The sequence below is a fragment of the Hevea brasiliensis genome, unplaced genomic scaffold (genome assembly GCF_030052815.1).
Source record: "Hevea brasiliensis isolate MT/VB/25A 57/8 unplaced genomic scaffold, ASM3005281v1 Scaf91, whole genome shotgun sequence".
NCBI lineage: Eukaryota > Viridiplantae > Streptophyta > Magnoliopsida > Malpighiales > Euphorbiaceae > Hevea > Hevea brasiliensis.
Genome location: NW_026615312.1, coordinates 95202 through 114870, shown reverse-complemented (window position 1 = coordinate 114870; position 19669 = coordinate 95202). Strand labels below are relative to the sequence as shown.

The following is a 19669-nucleotide window of genomic DNA, read 5'->3' as shown; positions in this document are numbered from 1 at the left end:
TAACATGAATTGATTTTTTAAATTTAATATTTCTCTATATATATCAGGTTTTTTAAAGCTGATCTGGTCATTGAATTGGTGAAGACATGGGATTAAGAATTTAAAGATCAAGTGAAATTATGCTATAAAATGGATGGTGACAATTTAATGTTTTTGAAAAGAATTTGATTAATAGTTTTGAGCCACTAAACAAAAGGTTTTTTTAGGCCAGATTTACCAGATGATTCTTGGTGTTTTTAATGGGCTTCTTGTTGATGAGCTCTATATAAATTATACAAACTCTAATTAGTCTCCATGCAACATCATCTTTCAGCAACACAAATTTCGTCGCTATAACCCTTACTAATGAGGTTTACTATCCTAGCATCATTTCTAATAACATTTGGCGATGAAATGTTCATCGCTAAATCCCTAAAAATTCAATTTCTAAATAATCAAATTAAATTTTTAATATTATTTTAATAATAATTCTACTTATACTAAAAATCCTATTACAATTTTTAATATACTAATTTTATAATTCTAATCTCATAAGTATTATTAATTCACTAAAAATTATTTAACTTATTATAATAAAATCAATAAAAAAATGTTAAACACAGAATCTCACTGTCAGTAATTTATTTTTTTAATTGTTCTAAAAATTAAATAAACTTATAATGTTAAATTCATTTTAATTTTTGAATAAAATCATTATATATATATATATATATATATACCCTTAACATAATTATAAATTTACTATTAAAAACATTAACAAAATTTTGACTAATTTTGTTAAATAGAATAAAACTAACACTAATTTTACAATATTGATAAAGTTAGCTAAATTAAAAATTTACATGAAATTAAAAGAACGTGCTTAGATTTTTTTTTATTAATTAGTCTTTTTTTTTCAAATAAATTATTTTGCATAAAAAATACCTTAATTTAAAAATTTATTAAAATTAAAAAGTATATTCATAAAAATTATTTAAACTTTGTTTGGATAATTAATCATTTAAAATAAAAATTAATTTATTTGTATTAAAATATAATAAAAAATCATAATATCAAACTTAAATACTCATTCATTTCAAATTTTTATAGATTTAAATAAGTTTTATATTATTATTTAATTATATAAATATATAAGTATTTGAAGTTATAATAAAGAATAAAATTAATATATTATATATAATTATAACAATGTATTTTTAAATTATAAAATTTAAGTTTTCATCAATTTTTAATTAAATTTATTTATAAATGATTCAAGATGAATAATTGAGTTAAACTAGGAAATCAGTTGGACTCTTGAAATTCAGTTTGATTTTCTATTTCATAATCTTATTATAAATATGATATCTTCTTCAAAGGTAGTTTAACCTATGTTGGAGATTGAATTAGTGTCCATGGACAACAGAGGATAAAAATTTTTTATTATGCATTCAACATAATGGCAATGAAAAATAGAGTTATTGCCCTAAAAAGTTGGGAATAAATATCTAATTTTCTGCTTCCATATGCATAAACTACCAAAATATAAGATTGCAATGTAATAGTTCTATAAATTTTTCTTATGAAATTCTAATTTTATAGGACTTAAAATAATCATAAAAGACAATATATTTATATTAACTTTTTACAAATAAGTTCATTATTTTTTTATTTAATTCTATTTTTCCATATAATCCTATGAGGTTTTTATCAAATAAGTTTAGGTTTTTTTAAACCATACAGAAAAGTTCATGTATTTTAGAGATATATTTTTTTTATTTCATATAACAATATTAAAAAAAATTAAAATTTAGGACTTTTTAAAAAAATATTACAATTATTTAATAATAAAGGCATAGACAAATAACCTGATAAAAGACTATATGATTGTTAGTTTTATATATTGATGTTATTTAATTTTAATATTTCATAATTATTAATACAAATATTTTCTACTATAATTTTATTCTAAATTGATAAGCAGTTTTAAATTAAATAAAATTATATATAATAATCAATTTAATTTATTTTTACATTTAAATTTGTGATTTTTAATTTATAATTATTTTTTATTTTTTATTTTTTTTAAATTTCAATTAACTTAATGCTGATATCATCACCCATAATAACATATTAAAATTATTTCAATAAGAAGTAAAATGTATATATTATAAAGATAATAAATTATAATTTTTTTTACATCTTTAATATATATATATATATATATATATATATATATTTTTTTTTTTTTTTTTTTATTAATATTAATTATAGAAAATGGCAAAAGATTTTATTCGCGGCCGGCCCAAGCCAGAAATTAAGCAGCGGCCCCCTAGCAAATCAAAATTAAACAAATCTCAACCAGGAGCGTAACGGAGTTACTCGCGCATTGAGTGGAGCGTGTAATGGCAGTAAAGAATTTCGTCGGGGGTATTGTTGCTTCAATTCTTTCCTGATTCAACATGGATTATAAAACGCGTTCGTTAAAACGCGCGCGCGCAACCGTAGGCTAACTTCTTTTCTCTTCTCCGTCGATTCTCACTCTCGTTCTCTGCAATTTCTAGGGTTTTTCCTTTGCAGCTTACTATTACTTCTTTTCTCGCCTTCCTTTGGTTGCTGGCAAACAGCTCGAATAAGGCATTGGAGGAATCGCTTTCGACAGGTTACTTTGGTTGTGTATTGATTCTCGGCATCCAAACGGTGTCGCTCAAATTCACAAATCACACAGTCGGCATACAACCCACCTCCCCACTTTCATCATCAGTCTCACTTCTTGAAATGAGGAGAGCTCATGATTGTTCATCCTGGGGAAAACGGAAAAGACAGGAGGCTGAGAACATAAAGCTAATCCAGAATAAACAATATGGTCGGGCAGATGATGAATATGATTTCGAAGATGGGCCATGCCGAAAGTCTAGGAAGAAGGTTGCAACTCAGCAAGAGCGTTGCCTTTTTTGCTTTGAGAATCCTAATCAGCCAAAACACCTTGTTGTGTCTATTGCAAACTTCACGTATTTGATGTTGCCACGGTGGCAGCCTGTTGTTCCAGGCCATTGTTTTATCTTACCAATGCAGGTAAGTCTAATCTAGTTGCTTTATGCTGCAATATGCTTATCTTTCTTTCTCATAGTTGAATTTCATCATTACTTACTGCATTCTGTGAAATTGGATATATCCCAAAATTTTAATGGATAATGGGAAATTTGTATGCTTCTTCAATCAAGATTCTTTGCATGCTTTAGGAGGGGAACTAAACTCATTCTTAATTTTTTTGGTAAATGATGAGACATTGTTGAATTTTCTGTTCTTTTAAATTCAGTATTGCTTGCTTTATTCTAATGGAGTTTGGATGGCCTTTTCAGCATGAATCAGCCACAAGGAGTGTTGACAATTATGTATGGGAAGAAATTCGCAATTTCAAGAAATGCCTTATAATGATGTTTGCGAAACAAGGGAAGGATTTAGTGTTCCTTGAAACAGTAATGGGGTTGGCACAACAACGTCGTCACTGTTTAATTGAGTGCATTCCCCTGCCACAAAAAATTGCTAAACAGGCCCCTCTCTACTTTAAAAAGGTCAGTGTCTTTAATTATTTTGTTTTGGCCTAATGACAAATTCTTGAACATCTAATATTTACTTTCTTCCTTTCTTTAATTCTATTAACAACTTTATAATTGTAAAAGAAGGAGAAATAAAGAAGAATAAGAGAAGAATATGGGATAAAAAGAGCTTGATTATTCTCTCATGTCATTGGGAATATATATACATATTGTTTTCAAAATTCAAATACACTAAAAAAGAAGAATACATGATGTCACATTCACAGGCACCGTTACAGCACACATCAAAACACATTATCTCAATCTTAGGTTCAATTAATAGTATCTTAACAATAACTTTTTAATTTATTAGCAGAATTTTAGCATTTTGTGCCAATTTTATCATAAACTAAGGAGTCAGAATTTTACTGTTTGCTCACCCTCTCAAACAATGACATGACACTAGGCATGGAGAACAACTTGTGAAATTTGTTGTAGAACAGGAAGTTATTGTAAATAGGAGTATATAATATTTGTACCTATTTTTTTGAGGAATACAAGTTGATTTTTTACCCAAAATAACAAAATTAATATTTTTGAGGAATAGAAGTTATGTTCACTGATTTTTGCCAATAAGTTTCAATACACCTTCTGTCAAAATTGCTACCACAACTGCAGCATAAAAATATACTACAAACACATTATAACAGTTGTTGTTCAATAAGTATCTTTCTGTTGAATTTAACTTGGGATTATAACATCATTAACTTGTTCTTACTAGTTTGGGATTAAGAGTCCGTTGAATTTATGGAATCTTTGGCCTAGATTATGATTTTACATGTGCAAATGCATCTATATATCCTTATATTGTTAATTTCTTGCTTCCTGGACAAGTCTCTGAAGAAGATTTTTTTTTTCAGGCAATTGAAGAAGCTGAACATGAGTGGAGCCAGCACAATGCAAAGAAGCTGATTGATACAAGTCTCAAGGGGTTGCGTGGTTCTGTCCCCAAGGACTTCCCTTACTTTCATGTTGAGTTCGGCTTAAACAGTGGCTTTGTCCACGTTATGGACGACGAGAGGCAATTTAAAAGTACCTTTGGACTCGATGTAATAAGAGGTATGCTGCGTTTGCCAGAAGAAGAGGTATATCGTCGACGGAGGCATGAGTCAGTGGATGCAAAAAAGCAAGCGGTTGCAAATTTTGCACGAGACTGGGAACCTTTTGACTGGACAAAACAGCTTAACTAAGTCTTTCAAATATGCAAAGTTCTAAGGATAGATCTAGCCATTTTCTAAACAAATGAGATTTCTTCTTTATTATAATATGATAAATAAAGTTTGTTTTGTTATACTAACATGAATTGATTTTTTTAATTTAATATTTCTCTATATATCAAGTTTTTTAAAGCCGATCGGTCATTGAATTGGTGAAGACATAGGATTAAGAATTTAAAGATCAAGTGAAATTATGCTATAAAATGGATGGTGACAATTTGATGGTTTTGAAAAGAATTTGATTAATAGTTTTGAGCCACTAAACAAAAGGTTCTTTTAGGCTAGATTTACCAGATGATTCTTAGTGTTTTTAATGGGCTTCTTGCTGATGGGCTCTATATAAATTGTACAAACTCTAATTAGTCTCCAATTAATTCAACTCTATCTTCTTTCTAGTCAACACAAGTTTGGTTCTCTCTCTGTCCCTCTCCCTCGTTTTATTATAATATCATATTATAATATAATATTATATTATAATAAATTATGTAATTTATACTTTTATTGATTATTTTATATATAAACAGTAATCATTAGGTATATTTTTATTAAATATTCAATATAAATCAATTATAATTAATTATCAGCTATCAATTAATAGTTATTAGCTATTAATTAACAGTAATTACTATTAATTTTCAGTTACCTAAATATATTCTAAATTTAGTAATCATATATAATTAAATTTTAATGTTGTTATATATATATATATATATATATATATTTTTTTTTTTTTGACAAACAAAAATTTTAAATTTACATAAAAATTAAAAATAATTTAAATAATAAAAAATAAAGATAATTGTAAATAATATAAATGATGAAGACTATTTTTGAAAATCCAAATGTTCCTCTCTTTCATATATTTAAATATATTATAGATATAAATTATGCTGAAATCTTCCAAGTTGCATTTGTAAGTTGAAATCTTTGCAAAAGCTTATTCTCTCAGGCTGCTCCATATTTGAATGTTTTCCGGAAATTTTGGAGCCAATGGGATCATTAAGATGCCTCTATTTAGATGGAACAGCCATAATGAATTTACCCTCCCCAATTGAAAATTTGAAGGGGCTTTCTAGCTTGGAATTGAGAAACTGCAAGAGAATTCAAGGATTGGCAGAACTGATCTCAATTATAGACAGTTCAGGTTCACATTTACAATAACTGAGGAAGCTATATCTAACTGGTTGTGGGATGGTCGACATCCCCGACTGCATCGGCTACTTGTTCTCACTAGAAGTAATAGATCTAAGTGGAAACTCTTTTTGTCACCTACCTCATAGCATCAGAATGCTCACAGAGCTGCAATACCTCGGTTTGAGGGATTGCAAGTCGCTACGTTCAATAACAGCACTTCCACCCCAGTTGACAAAATTAGATGCAGATAACTGTTTCTCACTCCGATATGTGTCAATAATTGACTCGACTATAGTTGAGGGAAAAATTTTTGAATTCCTTTTCACTAATTGCAGAAACTTGCATGCAATTGCAAAGCACAACATCATGACATATGCGCTAACAAAATTTCAGCTTTATTCAAAAAGATTGCACAATCAGGTCTCTCCCCCCTCTCTAATATTTATTTACTTTAACCAACCATCACCCATGTTAAAAAGCATGATTTTTGTGGTGCAGATGCCTTCTGTGCGAGCAGGGGAATCTGGTTTTTGCTTCCCTGGAAGTAGTATTCCAAAGTGGTTCAGCCATCAAAGTTGGGGATTGTCCATGACAATCCAGCTGCCTTCACATTGGGCTAATAGTGAGTTCTTAGGTTTTGCCCTGTGTGCTGTTATTGCTTTTAACAACCAGAGCACAAACGACCTTGGTTTCCAAGTTAAATGCAGATACCATTTCAGAAATGATCATGGTGACTGCAACGATCTCTACTGCTATTTTGGTGGTTGCTATGGTAGGAATTATTGGGAGGGAGAGGATTGTGGAACAGCTCATACATTCTTTGGGATTGTGGAACAGCTCATACATTCTTTGGGTATGATCCCTTTGTGGATGTTACAAGAGATGATTGGTTTGGCAAATACAGTAAGCTTCTCGTGGAATTCTACCCTGAAGATATGAACAGTTATCCTTTAGTTTGTTCTAATGTTATCAGTTGCGGGGTTCGAATGCTTTATTCTCAAGAGAAAAGATTCTGTCAATGTTCTTTCATCGAACGACATGTTAAGGTATGGTCCACAACTGAGGGTCCTATGCGTTACGATGAGGAAAACATGGTACCTATTGTTTCTTGGTTAAAATCCAGTGTGTTGAAATTGAATGTATTTAGACATCGCCACTTTGGGTGTTTCGACGTGATTGATCAGAAAGAGCTAGACCTTCTTACCTCGGAGATCATTACAGATAAGTCACAGAAACACCATGATATGGAAGAACTTGTCAGCGCATGTCAAGTCAACGAGTTTATTTGAACTTAGTGAACTCTTATATTCAAATGGGGAAAATAATGCACTATTTTAAAGCATAATGAATTGAAAATTTTCATCATTCATATCGTATGTGAGTTCACGATGGAGGTAGGAATTTCCTCAGACTTACTTTAGAAGACCTAGTTTCTCTCTTTTGGTTTTTGTTTTCTGCAGCCGGTGGCAGTACCTCCCTTGACGGATGTGGGTGTCAACTTGGTGCCTGCAGTTTCATGGCTTGGTGATCAAACCGGCCTTCTACGTTGGCAATGTGTTCTACACACTTTACGTTTTCTGCTTTTTCTTTAAATATCGATAGTTGGCTGCTTGTTTGCGAATTCTTTTCTTTGAATATTGGATCATGTATAGGAAAATAAAAAATATTACGCAAAATAAAGTTCTGCATTTAAAATTTTGAAACATGTCCAATAACAACTTTTTGTTTCGAAATATCAACTTTTAGAGGAAAAAGTAAATAAATGTGAGAGTTTAAAATTTTAAAAAATATATAATTGCAAGATAAATTATAAAAATTTAAAAAATGTGAATTTTTTTTTTTAATAAGATTGGGCGTGTTCCTATTTGGAAAATGTATCACTGCAAGGTTTTTACGTATAAGAGTACTGTAAGTGAAAAATTACTAGAAAAAAGTGTGATGTAGATAAATTACGAAAAGAGTAAGAGGCGGTGCAAAATGTTAGTCATATTCGCATCCCAACATGCAGGAAGCCAATTTAAATAGCGTTCCATGTAGACGCCAATTAAACTAGAGTCCCAAATGAAGGATGCTAGTATAACTAGCATCCCAACATGCAGGACGTCAATCAAAATGGTGTACCGACCCATTTTTGCCTTAATTTATTTTTTGTACTGAAATTTATTTTGTACATAAATAAAAATATTGAAAATTTAATTCTAAACATAAAAAATTATATGCCTTTATATAATAATTAACTAATTATATTAAAAGCATATTCACAAAAATATAGATAATGTACAAAAATAAAAAAAAATAAATAAAATATGTTACCTTAATATATTAAATTTTAAGTCATATGAGACAGGAAAAATGATTAAAAAAATTTATTATCCTCAATTATATTAATTTTCATTTTTTATTAATTTTTATTCTTATCGTAATTATGGATAATTTATTTTCTTGGTAGCAATTATTAAATTTAGGTATAAAAGAAATTAAATTATTATATATTATGTGTGACCATTTATAACAATATGTAATTTAAAATTTTAATTTCTTTTGACCTTGTTTTAATAATCATTCATTATAAAAGAATTAAAAATAAATCACTCCAGTAGATTCATTTTAAGGAAATAAAAAATATTAAAATCATAGCAACAAAGTTATTAAAATTTAGTACCAAATTAGATTGCAATCTCTTATAAAATTTTTAGTTTTTTATAAGAATGTGTGGGTTGCACTGTGTTTTTTATACTCGTTAGTCTTAATTACTTTTTTTTTTTAATGTCAATTTAATTATGCAATTTTTTTTTTGAAAAATAGGTTAGTTTTATAAAGTTAATATATAAAATTTTCACTAACATATCACGCGAGTAAAAAGCGAAAATTGTACATATAATTAGCATAAAGGAAGATACAAATTAAGACAAGTATTCAAATTGGCATAATGTTTAAAACATGCCATATAATAAAAACAAAGTAAAAATAGCAGCATAATTAATATATAAATGAAGAAAAGTATTAAAATAAGTCATGTGCCACATCCAGGTCTCCTTATATGTCACCTCGATCGAAGAACTCGATGTTATGCCCCTTCTTCCTAATCTTCTGGATTACCTTGTGTGTCCTGTGGTTGGTTAGGTTGTCCTTATTGTCGTCCTAATGATTCCCCCTTGCAATATAATGCATAGCACTTTGTTTATAGTGTCCAAATAGACCTGCACCAGATGGAATATGGCTTAAGGCATCGGACTGATATGGTGCAAAGTATTGATCTGGACCATATCCACCAAATTAAGTCGAAGCATAGTGTGACGACTCAGTACTAGATAGTTTGCCAAAAGGAGCAAATAATCCGTCAAATGGTGTTTGCGGCTGCTGACTCTCATTAAAGTTGAATGTGCTTCTACTTTTCATTTGAGATTGAAATGACATCTATGTTGCTGATGGGCTAAGCATTGATGGGGTAGGCACCCAACCAGTGTAATGCGTTGGGATAGCTTATGAATATAGTTGGCATATTGTGGATGGAATAGGATCAGATAGTGCAGGCGCTGAGGGAAGAGGATCAGAAGGATTAGGCACTAATGATGTGGAGTAAGGGTGGAATGCGACAGGTGGGGGCAAAACATCACCAGGCAGAGAGGGTGGATGCACTGGCTATTGTCAACGTCGAATAGGATGTGATCGACATCGTCCTACTCTATGTGAGGGCTCAGATTGGTTGATGGGTTGGTCATCTTCCAATTCATCTATAAAAGTTACTGGTTGATGTGCGGGCTGAGGAGGTGGTATCTGGCAAAGCCGACTTTCTTGCTCTAGAGCAATCATTATTTTCCTCAACATACGCTTAACTTGTGTCACATTTTCTGTTGATGGGTTCTCTAATTTGAACAAACAATCCTCGATTCCGTCCTCCTGTAAAAAAAAAAAAATCCATGCATTAATTTATATTTTGGCTTAAAAAATATAAAATGATTAATAGTAAGTATTTAATAATGGAAAAATAGGTGTTGTAAATCATTATCATAGAACCAATAGTAGCTCAATTAATTGAGATCCAACGTCTAGCAACTCGACAGTACCACTCCATATATTCAAAATGATGGTGGAATGACTATACTATTTCTTGCCCTTAAACAATGAATTATTCTCGCCTATTTCAATGATTAATATATGTCGTATGGTGGTGCACCCAATTACTCTCACTAAGTCAGAGAGTAATCTCGTGCAGCTCGTTTATCTGCATTGGTGGGCGTGGAATAAGCTAAACCAATCCAAATTGCCTGAGCACCCTTTAAGGTTGTTGCAATTCAATAATATGGAAGTAAACTAATGACACCATTGCCTTCTAAATGGGACGTCCCTGAACATACATGTCTGGCAGCTCATCCAATGATTTATCATTATATGGTTCCCATGTAATTTTCAAGTTAATATTAACAAAACATTAAGTCATTATAAATGTAAGGAAAAATATAACATATTATTATTTTAACTAAGATTTATGGAAGTGTGGTTTACATCTTGAGGACGAATCTGGTCAAGGTTGTACCGGATTTGTGGTAATCAGTAATCTATCGAGTTCTACTCCACTTGTTAGTTGCGAAGAAAAATTTATATGTAATGCAATAAAAATCAATTTGTTCATTGCTTAATAGAAAGAAAATATAATTGTAGGGACATACCTAGCACCTAGTGGTGCATCATCAGGTGCTGATGGATCTCTTATTGATGAAGAAATTATTTTAAATCTCTCCCAGGCCCAGATCTACAAAATGAACAAGGGCCTTGAAATCTCCTTCGTTTCAGTAACAACAACATGACATAGCTCACGATAAAGGAAGGCTAAGCATGCTCCACGCCAACTGTATGTCGTAGCTTCCCTCAAGTCTTCTAAAAGGGTTAGGAACATCAAGTTCATACGTGAGTTTTATTTGCTAGTTTATAACCTCGCAAGTGTAGGGATCGTTAACAAGTAATATGAATAGAGTATCGTTCCCACGATGAATTTGTAAGTACCAAGCTAGACAACAACTTTGACTATTTAGGCTATCGAATATGATAAGAGAGATTTAAATTAAACTAATTTAACTAACTAAAGCTGTTGAGAATAAAAGAAGACAAAACAATAAACTTAAACTTAGAAAGCTATTCACGAAAATAATTTCAGAATTAGGATTTCACACTTCAACCTTATTATGGACTTAACCTTACCTATTCAGCAAATTGAGAATTGTTACCTTGATGAAAATTAATCCTAATATATCTTAAGTCCTCTCTCAAAGTATCTAAAGTGTATTTTAATTAACCTAAGATCTACTTTTGTGGAGATCAATCTTAATTAAAACCCTTTAAGCTCTTTGATTAATTATGAAGCTCCATAAAGGATTTCAGCCTATCTCTAGGTCAGATTTTCTAGGTTCAAAATTCTGATTTCCAATACTAATCTTCATCTTTCAGTTCTTTAGTTAGTATCTTACATCATAACTAAGTGGGTACCAACACATAGCATGTATTAAGAACATAGAAGATTGAATCAAAGAATAAAACTCAGATTTATTAAATAACTTTAATATAGATCCATAGCAGAATTTGAGAGTGATACTTCCCTAACCCTAGAATTAAACAAATTACTCACTCATGGTGAGTTTAATAAACATAATAAAATTAAAATAAAAGAACATAAAACAATCTAAAAAAAATAGAATAAAAGAAACCAAAACAAGGATCTGCAGCTTTAGACTTTTAGAACTTCAGCTGAAAATTTGAGCTTTGATGTAGACTCTCTCCAAATTGCTTAGAAAATTAGGGTTGAAAGTAAAACAAACTCTCCTGCTTGTTTCTGCCTTCTAGTATTTATATCAGGTACTTAAAGGTCTTGTTTTAGAGTATCAAAAACCTTAGAAGTCTGTTCAAAATGAGTGCAACAAAATCCAGGTTGAATTAGAAATCTTGTCTAGCTTTTATAAATTACTTGTCTGGTCGAATTAGAGTGCAACAGGTGCCAAGTTAAATTACTTTCATTCAAAAAAAGATGAGCAAAAACAAAACTATTTCCTTTTATAAAAGAAGGAAACTGTAAAGTTTATATATTGTGAAAACATCATTTCCGAACTAAAAATAAAAAGGGGGAATATACTGAATAAAAGGAGAGAAGGAAATGAAGTACTCTAATGAGGAAAAATTCCTTTAAAGCCAAGAGAAAAAAAAGGCAACTATCTAAAACAAAAGGGCTCCACAATTTTAAATTGTAGTCACACTTGTGATATTGAGAGAATTCAAAGGAGATAGACTATATTGAAAGCCATTTTCAATTTTGAAAAGGCAGTGGATAAAAAATTGACAAATCAAAAGGATTTTTTTTTGCAGTTTATGACCATCTCATAACAATATGAGAAACATTAATACCATATTGCTTTTTAGAAGAATGTAAAGATGTATGTACCATTACAAGCCAAGAAATGAAGTTCAATTTTTAAGCCTAAGGACATTTCGAAGATGCAGCTATATGCATGCCAATAGATTAGAAGGAAAAACATTTTGCCATCTGCCTGTGTCTACAAGAAGCCTTAATATGCCAAAATCTCTCGACGATGTTCACCATTCAACAACACTAAATTGTGCTGTGTCATAAGGGGAAGAGGGAGAAAAGATGATTCAGACCTGCCCAACAAACTGTCCTCCAAAGACCTTTCCAAATTTTGGGGCATCTGGCAAGGTAATGCCCAGGAATATATTCACCTTCAAAACAAAAAGATTGAATGGTAGCATGAATCAGATACAAATTCTTCCTTAGGCCTACCGTGTAAAACACTAGAAATAGGGTGGAGGAGAAAAAGATTCAGGCGGCATGGATGGTCATATGCTTATAACACAGATTAAGTAAACTAAACTTGATTAATCATGTCAGTTACGCCTCATTTTGGATCACTGCACAAGAGAAACGAAATTGGTAATGAGAATCCGCAAAAACCAATCCACACCACTTACTGCCAGCTTTCCCCCTCCCCAAAAAAAACGACTACAAGGACAAAATATAGGAGCAAACAACACGAGAAGAGTTACTAACAGAGGATGATTTCAAGGACTTGTTGAGGGAGGGCTGTAGATGGAAGCAGAGAGCTTCATTAACTTTGGAGCACAATATATGATATGCCTGATCAACTCTATTGCATAACAAGATGTACTAGCGCCTATCTGATCAAATTGATAAAAAAAAAAAAAATTCAAACAGCATATCTAGGAAGCTCTGAAGAAACAGATTGTCTGGGTGGTGTAGTTGGTTATCACGCTAGTCTCACACATACTTCTTAAACCAAATCTTCGGAGGCAAATCACAAAGACACCCACAAAATCTGCTAAGATTTCACATCCTCATCTTTCAGTACTCCAAACAAAGATGCAAATTCAATATTTTTCACTCTCAAATCGCACTCTGGGACTGCCCAATTTATCACATTCTCATATGCACTCATCTTTTGCACCAGCTCCTGGTCTCTCTATTCCAGGGTTCAGATTTCATTCCAAATTTGGGTGTTGCAATTCAGTCAAAAGGTTATCCAAATCACTTGGTGGTTTGAGAAGATATGGTGGATTGGTTATGGTCAGTTGTGGAGTGTTAGCAAATGATGGTAGTGATGAAGGTAAAGACGATGGGTTTTATATGAGGAGGTGTGTGGAACTGGCAAGGAAGGCAATTGGGTGTACAAGGCCTAATCCTATGGTGGGCTGCGTCATTGTCAAAGATGGCAAGATTGTTGGTGAAGGGTTCCACCCAAAAGCTGGTCAGCCTCATGCTGAGGTAACCCCACGTTCCTTTCCTTTTGTCTCCACATTTCGTTTGCCATTAAATCTGACTGATTGTTTTGATCTTTGGTCTCGTTTACATGTATTGAGTGTCTCTTTGTTGTGGATAAATCTCGTTTTCTGCTGTTCAATTAATAGTGGCTGGATCTAAAAATTGCGAGTATTGAGTTTGTTATCCATGGCACCCGAGACGGAGTCTGGGCGTGTTTTGAAGAAATTTTTTCTTTCGACCTTAGGTGATCAGATAACTTTCATAAAGCTCTGGGATTAGTAATTCTTGCCTGATTTAAATTATTGATGTTGTTCGATTTGAAATGTGTTTAGCATTCTTTTGAGCAAACATTGAAGGTTAAGGTTGAAAATGAAGAAAGAGTTTCAAAATTTTGAGTGGATTATGTTTTGAGGATTTTCTACCTTTGATTTGCTGACTTATGCAACTAACATGCATCTTTCCTATTCTTGTACAATATGGTGTCTACTTTTCAAATCAGTGTCTTTTCTTGACAAACTGTTGTCATATAATTTGGTTCCGGTATTTGCTCTGAGACATGCTGGAGATTTGGCTGAGAAAGCAACAGCTTATGTGAGCTTAGAGCCATGCAATCACTACGGGAGAACTCCACCCTGCACTGAAGCCCTCATTAATGCCAAAGTTAAGAAGGTGGTAATTGGAATGGTTGATCCAAATCCAATTGTGGCTTCAACAGGGGTGGATAAACTGAGACATGCAGGCATTGATGTAATTGTAGGTGTAGAAGAAGAATTGTGCAAGAGGCTCAATGAGGCCTAATCCATCAAATGCTGACTGGAAAACCTTTTGTTACACTCAGGTATCCATATATTCCCTTTGATAGTATTAAAGCAAATCATTTATCCTGAATAACTAATATTAAGTAGACTATTTTTAGTTGGTTAATGCTAGTGCTTGGATTTTTTTTTTTCCTTATTTTCTTTGAGGATCTGCTTTGGTATTAACTTTGTTCTTAGCTAATATAATTGTTGAAGTATTTTAACTCGAGGCATCTGCCTAACATATAGACACTCCCTCTCAGTCAATGGCCACCTTTTAAATCAACTTGAGGAAGGAGTCACAGAGTGTGGCGGATACTACACAAAATTGTTACAGGAATATGATGCAATTATAGTTTCTAGCTCATTAATTCACAAGTTTTTAGTTCCTACATCACAAGAACCTGGTGCCAATCAACCCCTTTGTGTCATAACTGCAGCTTCTCGTTCTTCTCCAATGAGAATCCATTCCGTAGAGGAAGAAGCAGCATCCAAAATGATTATATTTACAGACAAAGAGACAACTGTCGAACCAGTAACAGCTCAAAAAGGAATTGAAACTGTGGTATTGGATGGGATATGCTTGAATGAAATTTTGGAGTATGGTACTGTGCTGCATTTTGCTGGATTTGAGGGGAGGGTTTGATGAGCTTCAAGGGCTTCTTAATGATGGTGTTGAGCAGAATATGTTGCAAAAAGTCATGGTGGAAGTATTGCCATTGTGGGATGAAAATAGTACCAAGAGTTCCTTTGTGGCTTTGAAGAGTGTTCAGAAAAGACTAAAAGTGAATAATCTACAGCCCAGGATCTCACATCAGAGCATTGTACTGGAGGGTTATCTTTACTGCAAGTTGTCTGAACTCAAGGAGACAGCACATATATTTTCGAGCAGAGTCCATGTCGAGCTTACCAGGTACTCCATTTCACTATGAGCTTCAAGAATAGAATGGAAAGGTTTTTTTCATGCTTCCCTTATTCCTTTGCTTACATCGAGAAACAGTAGCATAATGCCCTGAAAGCTCCTGAACCAACAAATTTGACCTTCCCTACATTTGCAATTGCATGCTGCTTTAATATTATGTTTGCAAATTTTCAGATGCCTGAAGACATTTTCCCTTTTTTTTTAGCAGCTTATGTGTTAACAACAAGCTGTACTGAGAACTTTCTTGAGATATGTTCACTCTTATGCCTTATTTTGATTGGTTCACCATATTAATGCCTGGGTATTAAAGCTTTATTTTGCAGGCAATTCATTGACCTGCCCCAGAGATAAATACAATGGGGAGTCTTCATAAGAAGTTTAAACACATAATAATAATTTTATATACATGTATCCACCTATACACATTAAATTATTACATGAATTATATTACAGATGTGTAGTGTATGCAGATGCCTCAAGCATTCGGACCAGCATATATTCATTTTTCCCACACTCAGGGTCAGACACTTCTAAGGTATTCAAAACAGCATTAGAGGAATCGACAATATTGTCAACGCAAGGAATCTGTTATGAGTAAGGAGTAAAGCAGTTAGGAGGTTAGTCTAGTAGTTAAATAGGAAGATTCTATTGTACTAGTATATTGTAATTACTCTCCAGTCAATTGTAATCGTAGAGAGCAGTTATAGGATCCAAAGAAGTATAAATAGGAACTTAATTGTAAAGAGGAGACTATCCAAGATCATTAATAATCAAAGATATCTCTCATCTCTAAAATATTCTCTCTTCTCTTCTACTCTCCTCTTTTTTATCTACTTCTATTCTTGTCTCATCTATTTCTATCTCCCTCTCCCTATTTCGCTGTTTTAGTAAGTGTGCAAACTAATATGTAACAAATTGGTATCAGAGCAGTTAGATTGGTGGGCAACTACTGAAAATTTTTCCATGGGAGTAGCATCTATGGTAGATTACTCTTCTCAAAATACCAGGTTTCTTCTATTCTTCTCTCTTCTTCTCTTCTTCCCTCTAATTCTTCTTCTTCTCTGAAAGTCTTTCCTTCTTTCCCTCTATTCTTGTTCTTCTTCTTCCTCTTCTTCTTCTGTTCTTACTTTTCTGATCTATCCTCTTCCTCTTTTGTTCTCCTTTCTTCTATTTCTCCTCCCTTTCCTCTATTCAGATTTCTTTTCTATTCTTCCTTCTTTCTTGAATCAAATTTCTCTCTTCTATCAATTTCTGGTTCTTTCTTCTGTTTCTTTTCTTTAATTTTTCACTTGCTGCATTTCAAGAAACCTGTTTCTTGAAATTCTTGGAATTTCTAGAAACCTGTTTCTTCCTCCACCTTTTCCCTAATTTCTTATCTTTATTCTTTCTTGAAATTCTTGAAATCCTTGTTTCTGTATCAACTTTTCTTCCCCAGTCCCTATAATTTTTCTTCTCTAAGAAATAAAATTTTCCAACATTCTACTCAGCCTTCTACATGATGATCATGGAAGACCATCATTGGGAACAGAAATTACTTGATAGGATTATGAAGTTGTTGAAAGAGGATCAAAAAGGCAGGAAGAATTGTTATTACAAAAATTAGAGAAAAATGAGAAGTCATTTCAAGAGAAAATTGACAAATTGGTGGAAGCAATTCAAGTCGTAAAGGAGAATGTTGCAGTCTTTAATAATGAGGATCCACTTCTTGAAAATTCAAGTAAAGAACAAGATGTCTTTGATGAAACTTCCAATAAGAAAGACAAGTCTATTGAGATGGAGCAAGATCAGGATTTTGTTTTTGATTTGTCTGGTGCAATAGAGGAATATGAGGAGGAGAAGGATAAAGATGGTGATGATAGGAAACTAGAGTTGACAATGGGGAATGCAGAAGTTAAGCCTGAAATTCTTGCTGCACAAACTTTTGGGGATGTTCCTGAAAACAAGAAAGATAAAAAAGCTACAAAAAATGTGGTTACGGTAAGCAAGTGGCAGAATTTTAGGAGCCAAGATGGTGAGTTCAGCTGTTGTAATCCTACAAGTCTCATAGAAGATGAATGGGAAATATCAAGAAGGGAAAGGAAGAAACTTCAGCCATCAAATGGTATTATGATCTTTAAGGAACAAGCAGGGAAAATTTGGACAAGAAAAAGAAAAAAAAAAATTCTTTGTTCATTGACAGTTCATACTATCACTTGCAACTTTTAGCCAATTCTATGAGACATTTCAGCTGAAGCATATGATGGAAGTTAACATTTGGTATTCCAAAATTCAGGGAATTAACTGGCCAGCAAAAGAAACTATGTGGGATTCTCACTTTCTGTCGGCTGATGAGAAGGCAGCACCTAAAATTCATTTAAATTTCCAGCATTTTCTTCATTCTTGAGGACAAGAATGATGTCAAGGAGTAGGGAATGTTATGAGTCAGGAGTAAAGCAGTTAGGAGGTTAGTCCAGTAGTTAAATATGAAGATTTTATTGTACTAGTATATTGTAATTACTCTCCAGTCAATTGTAATTGTAGAGAGCAGTTATAGGATACAAAGAAGTATAAATAGGAACTTAATTGTAAAGAGAAGACTATCCAAGATCATTAATAATCAAAGATTTCTCTCATCTCTGAAATATTCTCTTTCTCTTCTCATCTTCTCTTTTCTATTTTCTCATCTACTTTTATTCTTTTCTCATCTATTTCTATCTCTCTCTCCCTATTCCTCTGTTTTAGTAAGTGTGCAGACTAATATGTAACAGAATCATGATCAGAATCACATCACATGGTAGAGTCACTCATCCAATGGAGGTGCTTAATGAAGGGCCAATGGCAATCGAGACATCTTTATCAGATAAGGAAGTTCTGATTCAATATGGAAGGGTTTAATGAAGGAATCTCTGTTGCTGAACCAAATGTTTGGACGAACGTTGCAAGTGAAAAGAATGACTATTCTGGAAAAGAAGTGCCTGAAAGATTATGCAGGAAACAAGCATTGCAAGTCGGCAATGACGGTGAGCAGATGGAAGCACCTCGACCCGAGTAAATGTGGGCTACTGCAGAAATAAAGGAATGATGAAATGCAGAAAGAAGATGATATGGATTATTGCCTCCAGCAGCTTTTCAGAGGTGTTTATTCTCCCAGTAAAAATATGTGCAAAATGGAGTTAAGGATAACTGAAGCCAGCCAACAGTGTTTATCTCTATTTTTGGTTCAAATCTCTCATGTAAAATTGCAAGCACCTTCTCTACAATTCTTTTGTCTATTAACTCATCCCCCATCATTCACTTTCATTGACCACCTTCATAAAATATGTTAGAATCTTTCTTTCTCAGTATCTCTCATATTTAGAACTTCAAAATCTCCTAAGATTTAGTCTGCATATGCCTGGTTTTGTCCCTTCCAAAAAAACTCCTCCTTGAGCTCATCCCAGGCCTCCTTAGCTGATTCATAAGCCATAATTATTGGACACAGCAGAATGTATGGAGGTTAAAGCCTTGAACCTTTTTGCACATTGCTTACTATGCATTTTGATTTGAGCAAGTGAAGGATTATCAGGCAAAGGCGGAGGTGCCCTGCCTGTCTCAACAAAATCCCATTGATCAAAAGCCTTGAGATAAGCTTTCATTTTCACTGCCCGCATTTGGTAATTTTCTCCTGAGAAAATAGGAGGTGAAGGAGGTATGAAGCAGCTGGAAGCCATTGACTGTAAGTGTTTAAGGATTTTGTAGCGACGGTTTTTCTCCCTTGTTTTTCTTTCGCAGCCCCTTTAAAGACCAGAGAAGCTCTGATACTGGTTGTTGACTTTAGAGCTCAAGAAACATAGAAATATGGCTATTGGGAGAGACAAAACTTCCTTTCATCCACAAAACTTTTTATATCAGATCATAAAATCAGTAAACATTGCTTTTCACCTACTAAGAGCAGTAATTATGTTTCCGGCATCACTACTGGTGGATGAGGTTCTGTTCCTGACTTCTTGTACTTGTATGTTTGATGAATAATTTAAGCATGTCTCACATCTGCAAGGCAAAATGGTGAACAAATAGATGTCTGTTTTGAAATTTCTAATTGGTTATTTTTGGAATTCGTAACAAGAATGAAACGGGAAACGTTATATATATATATATATATATATATATATTGGGTCTTTATAAATATGGCACAATAATGCATTTATATGGTGCAAATATAAAATACATGTATCATTTTATAAACAAGAGAATATTACATAGAGAATGAGAACTATATT

At 32.8% G+C, this 19669-nt stretch overlaps 2 protein-coding genes and 1 pseudogene across 2 annotated transcripts; all 3 read left to right on the top strand.

The window, feature by feature from the left end:
- Nucleotides 1–2256: 2256 nt before the first annotated feature.
- LOC131177828 (uncharacterized) lies at nt 2257–4806 on the top strand. Its single transcript, XM_058142927.1, has 4 exons — nt 2257–2348; nt 2544–3054; nt 3342–3554; nt 4439–4806. Exons 1-4 carry the CDS (start codon nt 2257–2259, stop codon nt 4766–4768), a joined length of 1146 nt encoding a protein of 381 aa, XP_057998910.1. The 3' UTR covers nt 4769–4806.
- An 891-nt stretch (nt 4807–5697) lies between these two features.
- LOC131177827 (disease resistance-like protein DSC1) lies at nt 5698–7218 on the top strand. The gene is made up of 3 exons (XM_058142926.1): nt 5698–6349; nt 6428–6832; nt 6976–7218. The coding sequence occupies exons 1-3, from the start codon at nt 5987–5989 to the stop codon at nt 7216–7218; spliced, it is 1011 nt and encodes a 336-aa protein (XP_057998909.1). The 5' UTR covers nt 5698–5986.
- Nucleotides 7219–13229: 6011 nt separating this feature from the next.
- LOC110642529 (riboflavin biosynthesis protein PYRD, chloroplastic-like) lies at nt 13230–16228 on the top strand (annotated as a pseudogene).
- The last annotated feature ends 3441 nt before the right edge of the window (nt 16229–19669 follow it).

Coding starts and splice junctions, on each gene's coding strand:
- LOC131177828 (XM_058142927.1), top strand. CDS start 2,257: ATGGCAAAAGATTTTATTCGCGGCCGGCCCAAGCCAGAAATTAAGCAG. Junction 3,055..3,341: donor GTTTTATCTTACCAATGCAG/GTAAGTCTAATC, acceptor TGGCCTTTTCAG/CATGAATCAGCCACAAGGAG. Junction 3,555..4,438: donor CCCCTCTCTACTTTAAAAAG/GTCAGTGTCTTT, acceptor TTTTTTTTTCAG/GCAATTGAAGAAGCTGAACA.
- LOC131177827 (XM_058142926.1), top strand. CDS start 5,987: ATGGTCGACATCCCCGACTGCATCGGCTACTTGTTCTCACTAGAAGTA. Junction 6,350..6,427: donor CAAAAAGATTGCACAATCAG/GTCTCTCCCCCC, acceptor TTTGTGGTGCAG/ATGCCTTCTGTGCGAGCAGG. Junction 6,833..6,975: donor TGATTGGTTTGGCAAATACA/GTAAGCTTCTCG, acceptor CGACATGTTAAG/GTATGGTCCACAACTGAGGG.